Below are 21,341 nucleotides of genomic sequence, written 5' to 3'. Positions count from 1 at the left end.
ATCCTGGCATGCTGTCCAGGCCTGGAGCCGCGCCCTGAAAACAAAGCAGGTCAGGAGACCCAGCACAAGCCTCAGGGGTCCAGTCTTCAGGAGCTAAGGACCTAGGAGAGGAGGCTGATGCAGCTGAAAGGCACAGACGTGTGTGTGCAGGGGCCCGAGCCACAGGAGAGAGCGAGGGTGGGCAGGGTGGGCTCCACAGGGCCTCTGGCCAAATCCATCCTCTTAGGGGAACTCGAGGCTCCTGGCATCAGAGCAGGTCGTCCTGCAGCTCCTGGGCCTCCTCCGGAGGTGACCCACACTGGCTGGGACCCCACGAGTGGGCAGAGGAAGTCTGGTCATCCCTACCCTTTTCTTTCTTCTAAACCTCTAGGGGAGGACAGTCTCCCGAGGTCCGCCCCACGCAGCCCAGAAACGGGGTGAAGGCACCACACCAGCTCTTCAGGCTCCCGGAGGGACCTGCCCTGGGGCTCAGTACATGGAGGCCAGCGGCAACGCCACCACCTGAGAGTGCTCAGCTCCAGGCAGACGCCAGTGGTTCAGGGCAGCGCGCATGGCTGCGGGCGGCAGCCAGCTCCTTACCGATGCTGTCACTGTCAGTGAAGCCGAAAATGCCTTTCACCTGGTTGAAGGTGACGTGCTTCTGAATCTTCACCACGTTCTTGTAGAAGCCTGGACTCGTCCTGCACACACAATCAGAATCAAACCCCAGGTTTACGGGGTGTCCTGCCACCAAGGCCAAGGCAGCAGACGGTGAAACCTGAGGTCGCACGTGTGGGCGGAGGACACAGAGCGCGCAGGGAGGGGCCCAGAAGGCACCCGTGGGCAAAGGCACCTGTGGCGGGCAAAGTGGAGTGGCTGGGGGAGGGGAGCAGACCCCTCCACTGGACTGCCTGCCACTGGCACTGAGCCCGAGGGCCGACGCACAGGAGGCTCAGGGAACATGCCGACTCGCCTCAAGGAACCACACCAACTAGGAGCAGAGCTGGGTCTGCAACACCAGCTCTCAGATTCCCGGTGCGGCGTCTTTCCATCCCTCGTGGCTCCTGGCAGGAAGGCCTCTCTGGGCCCTCACGCAGGGCCAGAAATGTGCGTGGGGACAGGGTGTCCGGGGCTGGCCTCCATGCCACGGCCTGTGTCCCCACGGGGCCCTGGCTGCTTCGCTCCCACCCAGAGAGGCTGGAGGCTGGCTTTGCTGTAGTTTCAGCTCCTACAGACTGGGAAGGAGCCTTGTTCGATCAAAGATCTGGATTTTGAGTTAAGTCTCAAGAAAAAAAAGTAAAATGCTCAACTCTTTAAAAGAAACTCTCAAAGGGGGTAAGACATTTGAAAACAGGATTTAGCTTTTAAAACTTCTCTCCTGACTTTAGGTTCAATGAAAGAGATCTTTCTGAGAAGAGGTAGCACAGAGCCTTTGATTTACACGTTATCTGGGTTTTCATCTCTCCTGCGTGTCCATGAAGAAAGAGGAAGTTCCTGCCGAGCAAAGGCGGAGGACGTACAAGTGCACTTACCAGCGACAGGCTGGGAAAGTCGCCGCAGACCCCACGTTCTCTCGGAATGTGCGGAGAACAGGGGGGCTGTGCGGTGGCCTTTCACGTGCACTGCTCAAAAGTCCACCCCCCATCACGTGCCCGCCCAGTTATCTCTGTGGGTTTGCAAGAGGCGTTTGCTTCTGCCCCACCAGCGTCTCCGGGCAGTGAGGCGGGGACTTTGTTTGGCCCACGGCTGTGTTCTCAGGGCCCGGGGGCACCTGCCACAGATGGCACCCTGTGCCTACCGTACTGACCTGCTGGGACAGGCCACCCCTCACCGTGTGCGTACCAGACGCGGCTGAGTGGAGCCTGGGGTGCTGGGCGGCGCATGTGAACCTGGCTGTAGGAGGGACAGCTCCCAGGAAAAGGGAGCTGGACCATGTGTTTGGAGAGGGCGCGGGGAGAGGGGAGTAGAGCACACTCAGAGGCCGGCGGTGGGACTGTGGGCTGTGTCCTCTAGCTGGGGGGGGCACCGGCCAACCCACCAAGGGGCCTGTGAGCTAAAGGGAAGGCGGACACTTCATCCTGATGCTGACACAGAAGCGGGAGAGGGGCGGGGTGGCGAGGCCCAGAGAGCGCTGGCTGTGGGGACTGAGGCTGAGGGGCTGTGCGGGGGGCAAGAGGCAGCACCGGATGGTGTGGTGACCGGTAGCGCCTGCAAGGAGGACGTAGGGTGGGCTATGTGCTCACGCAGTTCCGTCAGGTTCTTTTAAGGAATGAGAGAAAAATAAAGCACCATGAAGACTCTAAGAGCCACAACACCTAATGTCTCATCTAACCCTATTTTGTGGACCAGACTTGGGATGACTCATGACGACCAAACAGACGTGCCAGGTCTCGAACCCCGGGTCCGTTTCCTTTCTTCAAAGACCATGTTTCCTCAAGGACACCACAATGCCTCTATGCCCACAGAGAAGTGATTTTAAAAAACTCAAAGTAAAATTAAAAAATTATTAATTCATTTACTAGTTGGTAGAAAGGCCAGACTTCGTATCAAGGCAACGTCGCTCCATGGGTGTAAAGCCACCACTCAGACGTCAGTCCTCATAGAAGGGGACGTTCTGGGGAAACGGTAGCGAGCAAGTTGATTTGCACTGAGTGCAAACGCAGCCCGTCCCGTGTTTTCACCACATCCCTCCTTGGCCTGGTAGAGAGCACGCGCATGACAGGGGCCACACTGCCTACGTTCCTTGGGGGTCGCCCGTGCCCTGGGTGGAGAGCTGCGCCTCAGGTCCTCAGGAAGGTACGTGCTGAGCGGAAGAGCATATTCTCGGGAAACCTGACAAAGCCTTATTTTTCTAACATGCTTCTTCGTAGTCGTTTGGGATGGGACAGACCTCAGAAGTTTCAGTTCAGGGGTTTTCTGAATGCCATACTGGGGCCTACTGAGTGGCCAACTTAAAGAACTGGCCTATGAGCGGATCGTGTACCAGCGAGTCCTTCTCTGCGAGGAGCCAAGTATGCCGAGATAGAGAGAGGCGCTGACCCTGCAAACTGATGGCCTTGCAGAGAAACTACAATTCTGTCTCCAGCTGGGGAGCGAACCCTGACCTGGGGAATGAAAGCAGTAAGCCATATCCTAATGTTTCATAAAGGGAGGGAAACCTTCATCAGACCTAAGGCCACTTCCGCTGCGTCCGACTCAGCCGTGGCTGAGGCCCTGATGGCCGCGTATCCTTGTGTGGCAGGCGGCTGGGCCCCCGCTCCTTACCCCATGTAGTCAAGATCCGAGAAGATGAAAGTCTTGTTGATGTCGAAGCCGCAGGCGATGATGTCCTTGGCGTTCTCCACGGCGTAGCCGTAGGCCTGGTCCAGGGTCAGGTCTTTCCACAGGTACTTCTCGTCATCCGTCATCTGGATGACCAAGGGCACGTTAAACACGTCCTGCAGCCACCTAGGAGACACCGGGGAAGAGGCTCACTTCCCTGTTCTGCAACCGAAGACACCGTTCCTGCTAACAGTGGATGTCAAAACTCTCTTGTCTACACAACCAACCGCATGGTGTCATGCCATGAAACGTGACCGCTACAACCGACACCTAGAGGGCCCTGCCTTCAGCCCTGTGCTGCTTCGCAGGCTGGCAGCTGCCTCAGGAGGTGGGAGCACCACTGCCCTCCCGCAGGTGTGGGAATGAGGGCGCAGGGAAGGGACTCTGCTACGGTCACTGGAACAGGGACAGGAGGAAACAGGCTGGCCGACCCCATCACAGCACGCTTTCTAAAGCGACACCAGGAACGTGAACAGAAGCCAGAAAGGAACCAGTGCCCTCACACCTTGTCTGTCTGACAAACACAAACGGGGGCTACCGTGTCATCTAGACATGCGTCATAAATAGCATTCCTGGTTTACCAGTAAGGGCGGTAAAGGGCACACAACACAATACTTACTTGGTGAAAATAAATGGGATGAGGTGACCTACATGCATCGCTTCGGAAGAGGGGCCCCTGCCTGTATACAGGTAAAATGGCTTCTTATTTTCATAGGCATCAAGGATTTGATTCATATCTCTAAAGGAAAAAGGAGAAAAGGAGATAGTGTGGTTTTCTGAAATAAAAATCAAGGCACTCATGCTCACTTGAAAATGATAGAGAAAATACAACACAGATAATAATTAGATTTGTTATCTATGGCGCTCATGTTAGAAAAATGACAGGAAACGTCTGCTGACAGGATTTCTCCTGTGTTTGTTTTAAAAGCATAAGGCACACAGGTTTGGAATAAAAGCTGGATACAGTTGGGCAGCCAGTGGAGCCCCTTTGGAATTTTTAAATATCAGTGTTCACACGTCATCTGCTTTCCTGGGAATGACACCAAGCTGGCCCTGCACACTCCCTTGTTTAGAACCCCCAGCCCTGAGACTTGGAGAGCCAGGCTGGAAGAGCGCAGGGTTCTGCGTGGTCCTGACTCTGGGCCAGGGGCGAGGAATGCCCATGGGGAATGCAGAGGTGAGGTCCCCAGCTGCAGGTCTGATTCAGGCTCCCGCAGCCAGGCTGGGACCACGGGTCTTCATCTGGGAGTCGCCGTGGCGTCATCGGGCCTCCCCTAGGACCAGGGCCCACGGACCATGCACATGAAGGGTCCTCCTTCCTGACCGTGCAGCAGAACCACCTGCACATACTTCCTGGACCCCATCTTCAGAGAATCTGACTCAGTGGGTCTGGGGTGATGTCTGGAAATCTGCATTTTTAAAAAGCCCCGTCTGGGATTGCCACGTTGGCGGGTGTGAACCCACTACTCCAGGGTGTGAATGCTCTTTGTTTCCGGACAGTGTGCCAAAATAAAAGAGGCCCTTTTCTGGAGGTCTGGGTGGGAGACCCCACACAAGAGCGCTCTCAGAAGTGACCCCTCGGGGCGCCTGGGTGGCTCAGTCAGTTAAGCGTCTGACTTCAGCTCAGGTCATGATCTCCTGGTTCGTGGGTTTGAGCCCCGCATTGGGCTCTGTGCTGACAGCTAGCTCAGAGCCTGGAGCCTGTTTCGGATTTTGTGTCTCCCTCTCTCTCTGACCCTCCCCTACTCACGCTCTCCCCCTCTCTCTCAGAAATCAATAAAACATTAAAGAAAAAAAAAAAAAGAAGTGACCCGTCCTCACAGCTGACACCAAGTGTTCACCGTGCCCATCTTCGGGCTCACAGGATCATGGGAATCGTTTCTTTGTGCTAAGCTTCTTTTATCTCCAGGGACTGATCGATCACAAACAGTTTTTGAAATAAGGAAAGAATAAAAAAAATGTAATTTTGGAAGAAAAGGGTCCTTCTTTGGTTCTCACAACTACCTTTTCTGGGCTTACATTAGGGAGAAGAGGCTGTCCCATGAGCTGTCCTTGAAGTCTCTAAGCCCCCAGGGACTGCCCCAGGGCCAGGTGCTCTTAAGGAGCAGAGGGAGCGGACTGGACCTTGCAAACTGATCTCAGCTTCATGAGGATGGCTTCCAGCAGGTGAGGGAATCTAGGCAAAGCCCACAGTCTGCAGCTTGACGGCGCATGCTACTTCTCCTCCAACCCCCCCCCCCCTTTACAGATGATAAATTAGAAGGGCATTCTCAAATCTGAGGATGGCCAAAAGGTGCAAGTTCTATGCCTTCCGGAGCCAAGAGCCCACGGGGTTTCTCACTGAAGTAAGCAAATCACATGGGCAGCAAGAGCTGTAAAATGTTGAGTTCTGATCTAAGATCAACAAAACTGGTAAACCTTCAGCTAAAGTGACCAAGGTGGGGAAAGAAGCACGAAGACTCTACCAAAGTCAGGAATGGAAGAAGGGACGTTATTACTGACTTCACGGGAATTAAAAGGATTATAAAGGAATACTAAGAACTGCAGGCCCACAAATGAGACAACCTGGATGAAAAAGACAAATTCTTAGTGAGAAACAAACGACCAAACTGACTCAAGAAGAGACAGAAAAGCTGAACAAGTCTAGAACAAGCAAAGAAGCTGAACTAGTAATCAAAGCAGGAGCCACAAAGGAGAGGCTGGGACCAGATGGCCTCACAGTGGGTCCCATCAAGTATTCAACAATCAACAATCCTTCACGAACTCTTCCAAACACACTGAAGAGGGAACATTTGCAAGCTCGCTGAGGCCAGGTCATCTCCACACCGCGAGCGACACAGAACTAAAGACCCTCACGGTACAGATGCCAACACCCTTGCAACCAGCTGCATATAAGGAGGATGAAACACCACGATCAAGTGGGACCTGTCCTAGGAATGCAAAGTTGGTTCCACACACAAAGACGCCCCAGTGTGACGCACCCCATTAATATTAACATAAGACAAAAACCCCATGGTCATCTGAACAGACTCAGAAGAGTTTAATAAAACCCAATACCTTCCAAGATGAAAATACTCAACAAGCTAAGAAGAGAAGGAAACTTCCTTAACGTAACCCAGGGCATTTATGGAAAACCCACAGCTAAATGTAAAAAAACTCTCGGAAGAAAACACAGGTGCAAATCTTCATGATCTTGGATTCGGCAGCAGTTTCTTAGACAGGATGCTAATAAACTGTATGTCATAAAAATGAAACAAGTTTTGTGTTTCAAAGAACACGGTCAATGAAGTGAAGAGACAGCATACACAATCAAGTATTTGCAAACCATGTATTTGATAAGAAACTAGGATCTGGAATATTCTATAAAGAACTCTTACAGCTCAATAAAAAGATAACCTAATCAAAAGTGGGCAAAGGATAAGAATATAAAATTAGCCAATCAGCACATGAAAGGATGCTCAACATCATTAGTCACTGGGGAAATATAAAATCAAGACACAATGAAAAACCACTTCAGGGGCGCCTGGGTGGCTCAGTCGGTTGAGCATCTGACTCTGGATTTCGGCTCAGGTTGTGATCCCAGGGTTGTGCGGTTGAGTCCCGCATCAGGCTCCTTGCTGAGCTTGGAGCCTGCCTAGACCCTCTTTCTCTCCCTCTGCCCCTCCCGCCAGATCTTGCCCGTGCTCTCTCTCCCCCTCTTAAGAAAAAAAAAAAGGAAAAAGAAAAGAAGAAGAAAAGCCACTTTATACCTACGAGAATGGCTATAAAGAAACGACCACAAAACAGAAACCAGGAAGAGGGGGTGAGGGTGTGGACACACCGGAGCGCTTGGCGGTGCACTACTGGCAGGAATGCAGAATCACGGGCACCGTGGAGACGTCTGGCGGATCCTCAGAAGGTTCAGGAGCTACCTTACGACGCGGCAGTTCTGTTCGCACGTTCGCCCCGAGAGAACTGAGAACGCATGTCCACACAGAAACTTGTGCACAATGTTCAGAGCAGCCTTACCGATGACCAGGAAGTGAAAATGACCCAAATGCCCAGCAATCGGGGAACGGGTCAACAAAACGTGGGCCGGGTCTATTCAATGGCACACTATTCAGGTATAAAAGGAGGGAGGCATGAACACACCAGGCAACAAACACGAGGAACCGTGAGAACCTGAGATGGTGGCTGCCGGGGCAGGGGGCATGGGGGCCGGGGGCTCTTCCTGGGGTGGAGATGTTCTAGAGTTAGTGGTGGGGATGGGCGCACAGCCTTATGAGGATACTACAGACCACGGAACTGTGTACTTTAAACAGGTTACTTAGGTCTTAATTAAGGTAAAAGCCTTGATTATATTCTGTCTGGAAAGAAGGCTGAATGGGGCCTGGAGTCTTTTGCATATGGAATTTTAGGTGTGCCGGCAGCTGGCTGAGCGCGATCTCATGCTCTCCCATAACCATGAAGCATAAGCAGAACAGAATAGCCCGAGCAGAGCTTCAACAACGAGCTACAAGAACGCTTTGGGAACCTGCCCACTTTCTGATGCAATCTGCGTGGAATTTATAGTCGCAGCTAGGGATAGTCTGCTCCAGGTACACGCTCTTAGTTTCTTTTGCTACGACTTATGAGGGGCCAGGACAATGGCAGGAAGACGGCACAGTTTCAGGAAGTCTCTTGCTTATCGCGTGGGAAACGTTAAACTTGGACCCACTGATCTCTTTTCTCTTATGACATTTTATGATTTATTGTGCATGCTCTGGCATGAACCTCCTCTGCTGTGTATGTGACCTCTACCTCGTGAAGTGAGCAGTTCACAAGTGAATAAAGCTGGGGCCCGACGGTGAGGGACTGGACATGAACCCACGGCCAGTTACTGACAGGACAGAAGGTGGACCCCAGTCTCCAGACAACGGCTGTCATTTCCCCCCATAGCAGGCAGCTGGCAGGGGGGCCTCGTCGTCCCGTCTGGAACTGAAGGCAGGGGGTGGGAAGCCCTGACCTGTGTGAGAAGAAGATGCCTCTGCGCAGGAAGCGGTGTGCCCTCCGCCCGGTGGCTCTCTCGATCCGGCTCACCAGCTCTTTGTCAATCTTGCTGCTCCCGAACCGAACTGGAAAGAACAAATTGTAATAAAGCGGAAATGGCTGTCTTAGGGGGTGTGGGGTGTGGTGATCGGGCATCACCGGAGGGGAGGAGCTGGTGATCCGTGTGCAAGCTTAACGAACCCAGCCCTCTCCCAGTCCCGACCTCAACCCCAAATCATATGTCGTTCACGCTAACACTGACAGCTGAGACGACAACCGGCAAAACAGGAAATGAATTACAGAATAAAACGCTGGTTTGTCTGGGACTGGATTCTGAGGGGAAGCCTATTTGGAACTCAGTGTGGCCGGCGGCTTTTCACCTCCACCCCCTTGCCCCCAGTTGGGCTTACTGAGGTAAACTTCATGAACACCGACAACCACGATTTTAATATTCTTTCGCTGCTGAGTTGAACTAACCTGTCTACAAATGAATCTTCCCTCACTGACAGTCTATACTTAAATGATGGAAGATGGCTCTCGACTTTGACAAAACCATTTTAGTAGCGCCTCCTCTCTGGTGATCACCAGTGATCTTGGAGTGAGGACTTCCCTGAGCAGGAAGTCCCGAGAGGAGGGCTTGCCAGGGGCGACCTGTCCCCTTGAGGAGTCACCCTTCTTAAGCAGACATCCAGCTTTTCAGCTCCACAGCCGACATCACTGGAGGAGACTTAGGTGATCCGTTACTGACTTTTACCATTCAGTGAAAGGTGATCTGAATGACTGCAAAGATGCCATTGCAAGAGACCTTTCCTGAAGTTCTGAATTGCTCAAAACAGAGGAGAAAGCTACTAAGCTATCTTCTATAGACTGTTATTTTGAAGTAAGTTTTACATTGTTATTTCAGTTGAAAAGAATCCTTTGGGAATATAATGCATGAACAAAAGATTTTAGCATCTATTTTTTTCTTGGTGATGAAGCGTGACTGGGTTTATAATTCAAAATAAAAAAACACCAATGAGATCAACTAGTGACCAATAGGATCACTTCTAAAAGCTGAGGTTTCTCCCAGGACGTACCAATGAGCTTGTCATAGTCAATGCCCTTAGCACTGCTGGTCTGTACCGTCCACGGGTCCACAAAATCCTCTTCGGCCTCCGTGGCACCCAGGCCTCTGTTGCTCTCAGGCGCTGGGTTCCCTGGAGGGCAGTCGGCTCTGTAATCCTCCCCCATGGCGGCTTTGTAGTTCATTTTCAATGATAACAGCATCCGTACTGCAGAATCAATTTCATCCTGGACAAAGGAAATAAGGATGAAGCCTAAAAATACTAACGTAGCTGACATTTTACTGAACATGACTGCTGTCATGTGGCAGGCCCTCACACATGTTACCTCCTTCAGTCTCATGACAGCCCTCTGAGGCAGGTATCACTGTCACTGTGCTTTTCCAGTAAGACTCTGACACTCAGAGAGGTGAAGGAGCTGGCCCATGGACACACAGCAAGTCACAGGCCCAGATGAATTTTACTTTCGCATTGTTCTAGCGGATCCATGGAATGTATGGGTTACTACCACCAACACTACAGGAGAAATGTGATGCAATATACGCTGTCATTTACGACACAGTGAATACGCTAAAGATTTCTCAAACACCAGCGATGCCAGAGAACGCTGTGACAACCTCCCTGATCTGAGTATACAGGATTCTACATTGGACCTTGCTTTTATGTGCCACACAGTTGAGATGAGTATTGGTGGCAGCTTAGATAATACCACCAGTAACGGTGACCCTAGACATCAGGGAAACAGATAAAGGCAAGGAAAAATATAGGTATTCAAGTCATAAACTAAGGAGGGATGTAGTGGGAAACAGTTATAGTATTTTAGAGTCTTACCAAGCTGTCCAAAGTGTCTGCATACCGAGAAGCATGAAGAAAACAAATGTAGACTATACCCGTGGGTACTCTGGGGACCTATCAAAGACTTCCTGCTCCAGAAGCCCACACTACCACCCATGAGGGCCGGCCTCTGAAGAGCAGGCCTCATTAGGCAGATTAGTCACGCTACGCCCCAAAGCTCTGCTCCTGTAATTGGCCTTGCTGGATTAGACCACAAAGAATATACACCGTCCAATCTGCCTGCTGCAGGAAGTACGAATATTCCCACTTAGAGCCCACACGTAATGTTCCACACACTGGGCTTCCTGGGGGAGGCCCCACACCAGCCTCCGTCCAGATGTGGCTCTGCATCAGGAGCAGCCCCGGGGCCAGAGGACTGATACCTTGGGGAGGTTCTGCAGATAGATTTGCGTTTCAAACTTGGAAACTATCGGAATTCGTTATTAAAATGAATTAGAACCCTGGGCCGAATAACCCCACAGGCTATACCTCACAGAAGAGATAGGATACTTGCCCAGGCCGGATAGGGGAGTGCTCTTACTCATCTCACTCCTTGCTAAATCCTATAAATGTTTAGCAAGCACGATTTATCGGATTATCTGTGGAAAGAATTAGCTTGCTTTGAAGTACACTTTAGTCAATGCCCCTTTATCACCGGCTGTGTTGACATTTCATACTCTATCTGCTCGAGCTCTGCTGGCAACCTGGAGGCTCTCTGAAAGTCAAACATTTAAGCGGTATCCCTGCTCGGGAATGGTCTGTAGTCTGGAGTGGGATTTAAATAGACAGGCCAGCTTGCCACGTTGATTTTCTTGTTTTCTTAATCTAACATGGGACAGAATGCTGAAACAGGATTTAAATGCTGACTTCCTAGGGGAAGAAAAAAAAAATGATGACATGCAACCTGATTATGTAAAGCTCCAACACAGGCAGAACTACCCACGGTGGAGGCCTAGGGTGGAGGACAGAGGCAGTGGCTGAAGGGGCCCGAGAATGGCTTCCAGGCACTGCTGTCCGGTTTTCTGAGTTGGGCCCTGGTTACACAGGTGTGGTCATTTAAGAAAATTCAGGAAGCTGTCTGACGACGATCGCCGTACTTTTCTCACAAAATGGTGCACTTCCAATTGAAAAGTTTAGTTAAACTAAGAGCACAAGAAAAAAGACTGCTCTGTAGCTTAACCTCTATGATCCAGTGTCAGTAGTTGAGTGCTGCTCAAGCGGTGCGTGCTCCCAGCCACTGTCTCTCTTCAGAGCCCCTAGATTCTGACTTGTTCCCCACCCCCCCGGGGAACACCCTGCTTTTTAGGGAGCTGTTACCACCATATCGGTGCTCCCAAAGTGGCTCCAGTATTTTGCATAAAGTGAAGTTCTAAAACATCAGGTGCTTCTATTATAACACATTCCAGGGTCAAATTTACTTCTGACTTTTCATCATTTTGCTCTGACTTCATTGTGCAGCCTCTGATCTCTCTCGCTGAGGGTCAGCTGATGGCTTAAGAACAAACTTGAAAGAGTAATTCTAACCTGTGTTAAGTATTGTGTGATTAACAATGAACATAACTGGAATTCCTAACTAAAAACAAGTATGAAATGTTATTCATATTTAATATTAAATAGATAAAAATACCACTGTCAAGTCTTAAAACATGGGTTTAAAGAGTAAATGAGCAACATTTGGGCCCTTTATTTATTTCAAGGTTAAAAAAAATTTTTTTTTAACGTTTATTCGTTTTTGAGAGACAGAGATAGAGTGTGACTGGGGGAGGAGCAGAGAGACATGGAGACACAGAATCAGAAGCAGGCTCCAGGTTCTGAGCTGTCAGCACAGAGCCTGATGTGGGGCTCAAACTCATGAACTGTGAGATCATGACCTGAGTTGAAGTCAGACGCCCAACCAACTGAGCCACCCAGGCACCCCTATTTTCAAGGATTTTATAAACAACTTAGCCTTATCCACTGAGTCCTACCTGGTGCGTAAACTTTCTGTGAATAACCAACTCCACTGTCTTATGGTACTATTTATTTCTTTTAACATATAATGGTTTATCTGGTGTCCAAAGAGTCGAAGTAAATTGCCAGGGTGGTTGGGAGATGGTTTATACCATCTGGGGAGGACCCAGGAAGGGCTCCTGAAAAGAAGACATCAGGGGTTGGAAGTGAGGGGCGAGGAAGTCACGGCGACGAAGCAGCCAAGAGACCTAAGAGTGGAGGAGGCATCGTGGAATGAAAGGCGGTGCTCGCATGCATTCAAGAGGCAGACGGAACGGGTTACACTGCTGAAACGTCCCGCAGCAACAGCGGAGGATCTATAAGAAAGGCGTGACCCCGTGGGGACAAAGGCAGCAGAAAAAGGGTGCCAGCGACAAGATTTGGGGAGCTGCAGAGCTGCCGGGTGACTGGTAGCAGGATGTCACATAGACACGGGAATGTCGCAGGGGAGTCCCGGGCTGGGGCCTCGGAGGAAGGGAGGGTGATAGTGGGTTCTAAAAACAGGAGCATGAGTTGAAATCTGTTTGAGGAGCAGCTGGTTGGCTCCCCCCTCCCGCAAACAGAGGTTCCGTGCTAGGGAGGTGGAGTTAGAAGTGTCTAGACTGGGGGTGCACTGCACGGAACAGGGAGGCTCAGTGACAGCCACACAGCCGAGCCCCTCTGTCCCACAGAGGGTATCAGGAAAACCATCGTCAAGATCTCAAACATAAAGGGGCGCCTGGGTGACTTAGTCGGTTAAGCGTCCGACTTTCACTTAGGTCATGATCTTGCGGTTCGTGGGTTTGAGCCCCGCGTCGGGCTCTGTGCTGACTGCCAGCTCAGAGCCTGGAGGCTGTTTCAGTCTGTGACTCCCTCTCTCTCTGACCCTCCCCTGCTCACGCTGTTTCTCTCTCTCTCTCTCCTAGAAATACATAAAAACCTTAAAAAAAAAATTAAAAAAAAAAAAAGATCTCAAACATAAAAAGGTCACTTACTGTACCTGGGAAACAATAATGGGGTGCTATAAGGAAAGGACATTCAGAAAGCAAATGACTCGTGAAGTTAAAAAATGACAGGATAAATGAAACACGATAGGAGGATTAGGAGTTGAGGAGGGAGCGCCTGGCTCGCTCAGTCGGTGGGGAAGGGGATTCTTGATCTCAGGGTTGGGAGTTCAAGCCCCATGTTGGGTGTGGAGCCTACTCAAAGAAAAAAAAAGGAAACAGAAGAAGTTGAGGAAATAGATCTGAAATATATCTGAAAGAGAACAACAAAAAAACAAAATGGAAAGGAGAAATTAAGAAAAACCAAACACATTAAAAAAATGGAAGAAAAAAAAAAAGGGGGCGCCTGGGTGGCTCAGTCGGTTAAACATCCGACTTCGGCTCAGGTCATGATCTTGCAGTTTGTGAGTTTGAGCCCTGCATCAGGCTCTGTGCTGACAGCTCAGAGCCTGGAGCCTCCTTTGGATTCTGTGTCTCCCCCTCTCTCTGCCCCTCCCCTGCTCATGCTCTGTCTCTGTCTCTCAATGATAAATAAAAACATTAAGAAAAAATTAAACAAAAACGAACAGAGGGGGCAAACTTCTAGGGAAAAAAATCCAGAGGAAACAGAGAAAACAGGAGAGAGGAAATCAAAGAAACAACAGAATTTCTGAGAATTAAGGGTCCTCTTTTTTTTTTTTTTTAAGTTTATTGAGAGAGAGAGAGAGAGAGAGAGAGAGAGAGAGAGAGAGAAAGCAAGCACACGCATGAGAGCACCTGGGAAGCCTGGTGAGGCAGGGGGGGGAGCAAACCTTCGAACCACGAGAGCATAACCTGAGCCCAGGTCGGACGCTGACCTGACTGAGCCACCCAGGCGCCCTGAGAATTAAGGGTCTTAAGTGTTTAGTTAGAAAGGACTGAGCACTGAGTACAGCCCAAGAAATATCAGAACGCTGGAGCAGAGAACCTCTCCTGCAGACTTCCACAGAGAGAGGGCAGGGGGCAGTACCTGGCTTCTCCACAGCAGCCCTGGGAGCTACGTGGACAGAGCACTGGCTTCAGAAATCTGTGGCAAAACCACTTCCACACCCACCCTGCTTATCAAACAGTAGACAAAATAAAGGTACTTTTAGACATGCAAGATCCTCCCAAATTATTTCTTTAGCACTAATTTTTTCAGAACCCATTGGAGGATTTGCTCTGTCAAGACAGAGTAAACAAAGGAGAAGAAAGACAGGATCAGGAAGCGGAGCCCACCGTGGGAGTGAAGAGGGGGCAGCGTGGACAGCAAGAGCAGCAGTCCTGAGCAGGCGAAGGTCCTGGGAGAGACTTTTTCGAGAAGATGAGCTACAGACTGGCCGCCGTGAGTGCCCCGGGAGGAGACTCACTGACCCAGGGGGCCCGGAGACCCGTTACCATTAGGACACGGAAATGCCGAGCAAATAGGAATCAGGACACACGTCAACTCCAGGGCAGGAGAGGAAGGGGAGCTGGAGTACACTCGCGGGTCTGCCTGCGGCCCCAGCGGCGTGGATGCTGACACCGTGACATGCACGGAACGGCAGAGGGTGGGAGGCGCTGACGGAGGTGCTAACTCCTCTCAGCCACAGTCAGTGCCCCAAACTTGAATATCGACAAGAAGCAATAGAGAAATGGGGGAGTACATCTCAAAGAATCTGCTCCAAGAACTGAAATGTTTGTTTCCGCGCATAGGAAATGGGAACAGGCGGGTGGAGGACTGCTGGGTTGCAGAGGCTTTCTTTAGACCACACACATCAATAAAGGAGAAAATAAACTCATGGTCCAAAGACCTGAGTTACTGAGGGAACAGAGTCGTGGGAACAGTCTGCTCCTGGGAAACAGGACCCCGGACTTGGCCCAGATGCACATGCAGCAAACCCCACAGAACCCCGTTACCTGTGGAGCCTTTCCAGCTTTGAGAGACCGCACGAGCTCTCCCTGGGCAGCTACCCTGTGGAACAGGTCGAGGGGGGAGGCGCACCCCTGCTCGCCGTTGGCCATATCTGCCATCTTCCAGGACCTGGGTCTCTAGCCGGCTAGGGCGTTGGAAGGTTTGCTCAGTGGTCCCGACAAAACTGTGGGGGAGAAGGGGGAGAAGGGGAGAGGGAGGGAGAGACCGATTAACAAAGCACTGTAGCTGTTTCACCTCTCCCGCATCTACCCAGTCCTTCGTCTCGCCCATGAGGCTGGTGGAGTCACAAGCAAGGACGCGGATACGATAATGTTAGTAAGGCAGACACAGGGATCTGGGGCCACAAAGAAGGAGAAAAGAGGAAGAGCAAGTGCCAACGATGAGGGCAGAAGGCAGGGCCAGGGGTTCAGGGCAGCACAGGAGGGCCCCCAGCTAAGAGCATGTGAGCCGTGCCCAGTGCCCAGGCAGGACTCGTGTCTGCTTGGGGAGCAAATACCAAAGTGTTTTGACAAACCTAAGTCCACCAGAGCAAAGAACGCTTGGCAAACTGCTATTTACTCTTTACGCTAACTGTGCTGGGGAAGGGTTTCCAGGCCCTCACAGCCACAGCCACCAAACCACCCAACACACGGCTTTCTCCGCCGGCCAGCTGCTCTGTTCTCAGATGAAGCGAGACCTGGAGGGCCAGGCCTTATCTGGGGTCAGGGCAGGGCCTTATCTGTCCTGGGCTCCCAAGGAGGGAAGAACTAGATATAGCCTGTCCGTCCATTCTATGTGCTGCCTAACTTCGCTGCAGACCTCTGCAGAAAGTGTACTCGCACTTCTGTTAGTTATTATTTGGCGTTAACCTTGAAAAGGGTGGGACACAAGGCAGGCCACTCAGTGCTGCCTTGGAGCAGAGACCAGCCACAGTCAGTCCCCTCTTGGGTCAGTGTCCCCTAACCCTAACCCTCATCTATAAAGTGGCCCCATCAGGAACCTCTTCACCTACCTCGAGGGCTGCTCTAAAGAAGAAATGAGGAAAAACCAGCAGGTAGCCTTTCGTAAACTAAATCAAGATATACACCTATTACAAGGACTGTTGTCAGGGTTCTGGGGCTCACCCAGATCCCAGCTCCGTCTACGACTTGGCGGCTGTGCCTTGAATGAGGACTGGACAACGACAATGGGCTGTGCCAGAGTGGCTGACTCCTGGCACTCCCGTACCTGCTACTTTTCTGGGCACCTCATCCACATCCACTTGCTTAGGCTTCACGGTAATCCTGTGAGAGAGACTGGCTGTCTCCATTTCACGGATGAGTCAACTGAGGCACAGAGAGGGTACAAAACTTGCCCAAGACAACACAAGTGGTAGAGACGGGACATAAGCTCAGGCTGCAGCTTCCACTCTCCGAAGCTATCCTACATNGAGTCAACTGAGGCACAGAGAGGGTACAAAACTTGCCCAAGACAACACAAGTGGTAGAGACGGGACATAAGCTCAGGCTGCAGCTTCCACTCTCTGAAGCTATCCTACATATCCCCTGACTGTGAGGTGGGGCCGACGGTACCACTACCTGCAAGACTGGTGTGTGGATGGAATGTAACAGACAGCGTGGATTAACTGATAAACAGTCCATGACAAAATCAGCCCTGCGGCAGGGATTCGATAAATGACTATTTTGTGTCTCTGATTATTTATATTGGTGTGAACCAAACGCACACACTTAAGGGGTAATTTTTTTTTTTAATAGTCATCACACCCAGCATGGAGCCCAAAGCGGGGCTTGAACTCACAACCCTGAGATCAAGACCTGAGCTGAGAGCAGGTTGAATGCTTAACCAGCTGAGCCACCCAGGCACCCCAGGTAATTTTTTTTTTTAAACAAACACTACTTGTGGGGCTCGAATTCACGACCCCAAGATTAAGAGTTGCATGCTCTGCCAACTGCACCAGCCAGGTGCCTCAAGGGGTAATTTATTTTTTTATCAATTCGTTAAATGTTCACTTAAGAAGTATATAAATTTTAAGTAGGCCAATTTTTATAAGTCAATGAAAAAACCATGATACTGAAACCAAAATGAGACAGTAGCCTTTTTCTTTTCCCTCCTTGCTGAGAATCACCTCAATTCCCAGAAAGGGAAGTTGGGTGAAATGATTGTCTCAGATAACACAGGCCCAGCTGAGGGAGGACTATAAAAAAAGGTAAGGAATTGGAAAAGCCCCTGACTAGCCCTGGCGAGGACAACACCCAGGCTTGTATCTAGTAACAATCAAGGGGAGGAAAGCGATTTCTAGCCACAGATGACCATGGAAGCATCGCTTCCTCAAAGCAGTGAACCTGTTCTGCATTAGCCGATGAGAGGCTGATGGTGCAGGGAAGTCAGAACCGCTCTGAGGTTCCGCCGCTGGCGTAGCTAAGCGAGGATCTGATGCCAGAGCCCCTGTGAGTCACGTGCTCTCTGGGAATTCCAGCTTCTCCCCTGCCTGGAACGTGATACCCTCCTCTGCAGGCACACTTCCGGTCATCTTACTAATTCAGACCTCTCCTCTTTTTCAGCACCCTTTCCTGACTCCTGCGCCTGGGGCCAAGCTGATCCCTCTGTCATTAGGGATCCCCAAGCGCTTCGTTAATAACTCTATCAGGGCACTCACACTGCATTTAGTTATTCTTGCCGTCTCCACCAGACAGTGAGGGCAGGCAGCGGGCTTTCTCTTTCAAGTGCTTCCAGTGTCTCATACACAGAAGTTTATCCAACAAACATTTATTGAATTAATCACTCTCATCGGCCACCCAGTTCAATCTTCCCCTGAAGGTTTATACCTTTATGTTATCTTCACAAGTGGCTTGTCCAGTTTAAGGTAGACTTTCCCCATGGGGACTTTAAACAGCCTCATGTTTAGCATCCTACCACGGAGCGGAGGCTGCCAGGGTTTGGGAAGGGCTAGGCACCTTCTCCAGGCCTCACACTCCCAGTCTGGCTGCGCCCCCCACTAACATCTGCCTACCATCCTGGTCACTCTCTTTGGAATTCCCTCCGGTTTATCCCTGTCCTTCGAAATACATGGTGTCTGGCATAAAAGGCAACTGGTGACAGCAGTAAGGTTCTGAAGTCTGCAGGTATGGCTAACAGCAAGTACAGATCAGAATTACCCCTAAAAATGCCCAAGGAAAGTAGAAGTTAGGACAGCTGGGTGAGTGCTGGACAGACACAATCTCCCCCCTGCAATGGAGCAGGTAACTGTAGAGAAGCAGCTAGATGACTGGAGTCTGCACTTAGGGTCCATATTGTAGGGGAAAATGTCTTTCCCCAGCAGAACTCCATTCGAGAAGAAGCAACGGGAACTAAATGTAATAAGGGAACAGCAGATGAGGTCTCCCTGCTCTTGTGATCATGAGGCAAACAGAGCATGGGAACAATCCACATGATAAACGTGGGTGTGTGTGTGTGTGTGTGTGTGTGTGTATGATGCAACCTCAGTAATGAGAGACACAACAGAACCTCTCCTGTTTCACACACCCACCCATCTACCACCGTCTCATGTGCACGCTGTCTTTTTCTCTCACATCTAGTCGACATGCTCTTTTACTTCTTTGTTGACTTTTAGAATGAAGGTTAACTTTGGAGGTTTATAACCCTTAGTTTGGCGTGCCTGAAACGACATACACACTAGCATGGGCATGGCTTTCAGCAGAGCATTCAGGCTCCAGAGTATCCGGGTTACTTTTACAAAGGGGTCTGAGATGCCAAAAATGTACAGACAACTGTCTTGGTGTCTACTGCATAAACTGCAAGTAGGGCTTTGAATCTTTATACATACATATGTATGTATGTGTATCTATAATGCATACACACACACACACACACACATTTATAGAAAGCGAAAGGTAGGTAGGGGAGAGGGTCAGAGGGAGAGAGAATCTTAAGCAGGCTCCAGGCTCATTGCAGAGCCCGATGCAGGGCTCGAGCCCGTGACCCTGGGATCATGACCTGAGCCGAAATCAAAAGTCGAATATTCAACCAACTGAGGCACCCAGGCAGCCTTGAATCTTTGTTAAGGAGAGTTGTTTTAACTATTTCACAAATCCTACAATCTAAAACAAAGAAACAAAGCAATAATCGGTGGAGTAATCTATCATCTCCTCTGAGAAAAGTACTGGGAGTAGAAAGAGCAGAACTGCAGACTCCATAGCAGACCACAGCGCACCTTTAAAGAAAAAGTTAAAAGGCTCTTAAAAATTAATTCTCGAGTCCTCTTTTTAGAGAACTTGAATCTTGTGCTCATTTTGACAGGTTCCATTGGTCTGGAGGGGTATAACAAGCACTTGAAGAAACTGGCTGCTTTTGGGATGAGGAATAGAAAGAATAATAGAACTGTTTAACTGAAGAATAGGACTTGGGCCACGATGAAATCATGCCAAAGAGGATAGAATACTCTGCAATCTGGGGAAAGGGTGGCATAAACACAGACCATTCTAGGGCAGCCGGGAAGAGCAGGTCACCCAGTAGTTTCTGGATGCCTGGAACCCCACCAGGAGGTGGGATACCATCCTTCACATCCTGGCCCCGGAGTGTGGGTGACAAGAGCTCTGTTGTTCCCAGAGGATACGAAAGTGACTTTGGTAGAGCAAAAGGAATTCTTTAATATTTCGAACCCTGAGACAGATTATGTCTACCTTTTCTTTGTTAAACACAGGAGGAAGGGTAATTTTCCCCTTCAAATAATAAAATGTACGTGACCTTCAAAGGCAAAGAAGACACCAACATATAAGAAGCCGGCGTAGGCTAAGTCTCGCTTGTCACAATGAGAACGCTGACTCGTTAGGGTACGGACGATGTAAGGGGGGGCCTCATCAGTGAAAAACAGGAGAGCAAACACAAAGTGTGGCAAGTCAAGCCATAAATCCCAACAGGCAGCTAACTACTCCACCAACACCTCCATTCCCCAGGGAAGCTGTGCACCTGAACTTGGGTCAACGGGACGAAACACAAGGCACGCACGATACGCCCTGATTCTAGGAGAGACCACCCCTCACCTCCCCTGCCCCGCCCCAGCTTTCCAGCACGTTGGTAGAAGGCTGGTAGAAATCCCAAGAAACTCTAAGCCTGGCAGAGCTGGCAATACATACCCAGGTTGTGGGAGACACTGCAGAGGTGGCCACTGGTCACGCGGGGCAGTTGCGAGGCTGAGACTGCCCTGTGCAGCCAGAGGTCTTCTTTAATAGTCTTCCCCTGTTTCTTTCAGTTTCCTTTTTAGTAAAAGGCTCTTCTTTCTTTTTCCCTGTTTACCCTACTCTTCAGCTATTTGTACTAGGGGCGTTTTAAAGAAACCACTCCGCTTCTCAGAAACACNGAACCGAGCTACTAGCCGGTCATTGCATCAGCCGCCCCATACCCGAGACTGGCCTCCGCATAACCTCTCCACCCTCTTCCTGATCCCCACCCGAGCCTCAGGATGACTAATTGTTATGTGGAGTCGTAGAGAGGCCGAAAGGCGACCGTGCCTTCCCCGCAGCTGTTCACTGAGGCAGCGCAATGCAGTGGGAAAGATCAGGAGTTCTGGGGTCGGGCGGACCTGGGTTTCAATCCCATCTCGGGCATGTCTCTCGTTTCAACACGTGGCGCAAGCCACACTACCTCTCTGCCTCATCCTCGGTTTCCTCATCTGTGAAATGGGCATAAAGAAGCCTCCTCACTTTACCGTGGAGGGGACTGAGTACGAGACTATAGGCAAAGCCCCCGGCACGTGACAGACACCCGTTAACACTGGGGGCTTCTCGCCGCCGGGAAAGGGAAGAGGGAGGCGACGATGCAGGGTCGGTGCCGGCCGGAGTGGGCGACAGACGGGGACGCGGGCGCTCGGAGGAAGGGGGCGAGGAGCGCCGTGCCAGCCTCCACGCCCCTCGTGGTGCCAGAACCCGGCGGGCAGCGAGCCGGGCTCTGAGGAGGATACTCCGGGCCCTCGCCTGCAGGCGGCTCCGGGAGGGCCACGTCTTCCGGCACCGCCCCGGCCTCCCGCCCTCCCTCATCCCCTCACTTACCGGCCCAGCCGGGCCCTTCAGCACCGCCGGCTCAGCCACGGGCGGCCTCCTGGGCGTCCTTGGAAACTCCTTCCGGCCGGAACCACTTCCGGCCAGGCCGCACCATCATTGGCTGTTCGCGCAGAGGGCGGGACGGAGGCCGCGGATGATTGGCTGGAGGTCCCGGCACCGGCGGAACGCATCTGGGCTGCGGTGTGCCGGCGGGACTGCCTCCGGGAGGACTGAGCGCTTC

The 21,341-nt window shown here is 51.0% G+C and overlaps 1 protein-coding gene across 5 annotated transcripts in view; it reads right to left on the bottom strand.

The window, feature by feature from the left end:
* The window catches only part of WARS1 (tryptophanyl-tRNA synthetase 1), a 30,070-nt gene extending 8,862 nt beyond the window's left edge, over positions 1-21,208 (bottom strand). For 3 of the 5 annotated variants that reach the window (XR_013339311.1, XM_077780972.1, XM_077780969.1), the window contains exons 1-7: positions 20,198-20,414; positions 15,071-15,249; positions 9,384-9,597; positions 8,285-8,393; positions 3,920-4,039; positions 3,244-3,426; positions 580-680 (exon numbers count right to left, since the gene is read on the bottom strand). Coding sequence is in view for 4 of the 5 variants with exons in the window: in XM_077780972.1 (XP_077637098.1) it covers positions 580-680; positions 3,244-3,426; positions 3,920-4,039; positions 8,285-8,393; positions 9,384-9,597; positions 15,071-15,184 (841 nt within the window). In the remaining variant the exon portion in view is untranslated. Of the gene's footprint in view, positions 1-579; positions 681-3,243; positions 3,427-3,919; positions 4,040-8,284; positions 8,394-9,383; positions 9,598-15,070; positions 15,250-20,197; positions 20,415-21,109 lie in introns of those variants that run through there. The other 2 variants (XM_077780970.1, XM_077780971.1) reach the window with 2 other exon arrangements.
* Between the last annotated feature and the right edge of the window lie 133 nt (positions 21,209-21,341).

Source organism: Crocuta crocuta, unplaced genomic scaffold, assembly GCF_008692635.1.
Source record: "Crocuta crocuta isolate KB4526 unplaced genomic scaffold, BGI_CrCroc_1.0 scaffold299, whole genome shotgun sequence".
Classification (NCBI taxonomy): Eukaryota; Metazoa; Chordata; class Mammalia; order Carnivora; family Hyaenidae; genus Crocuta; species Crocuta crocuta.
This window is presented reverse-complemented; position numbering and strand designations above follow the sequence as displayed.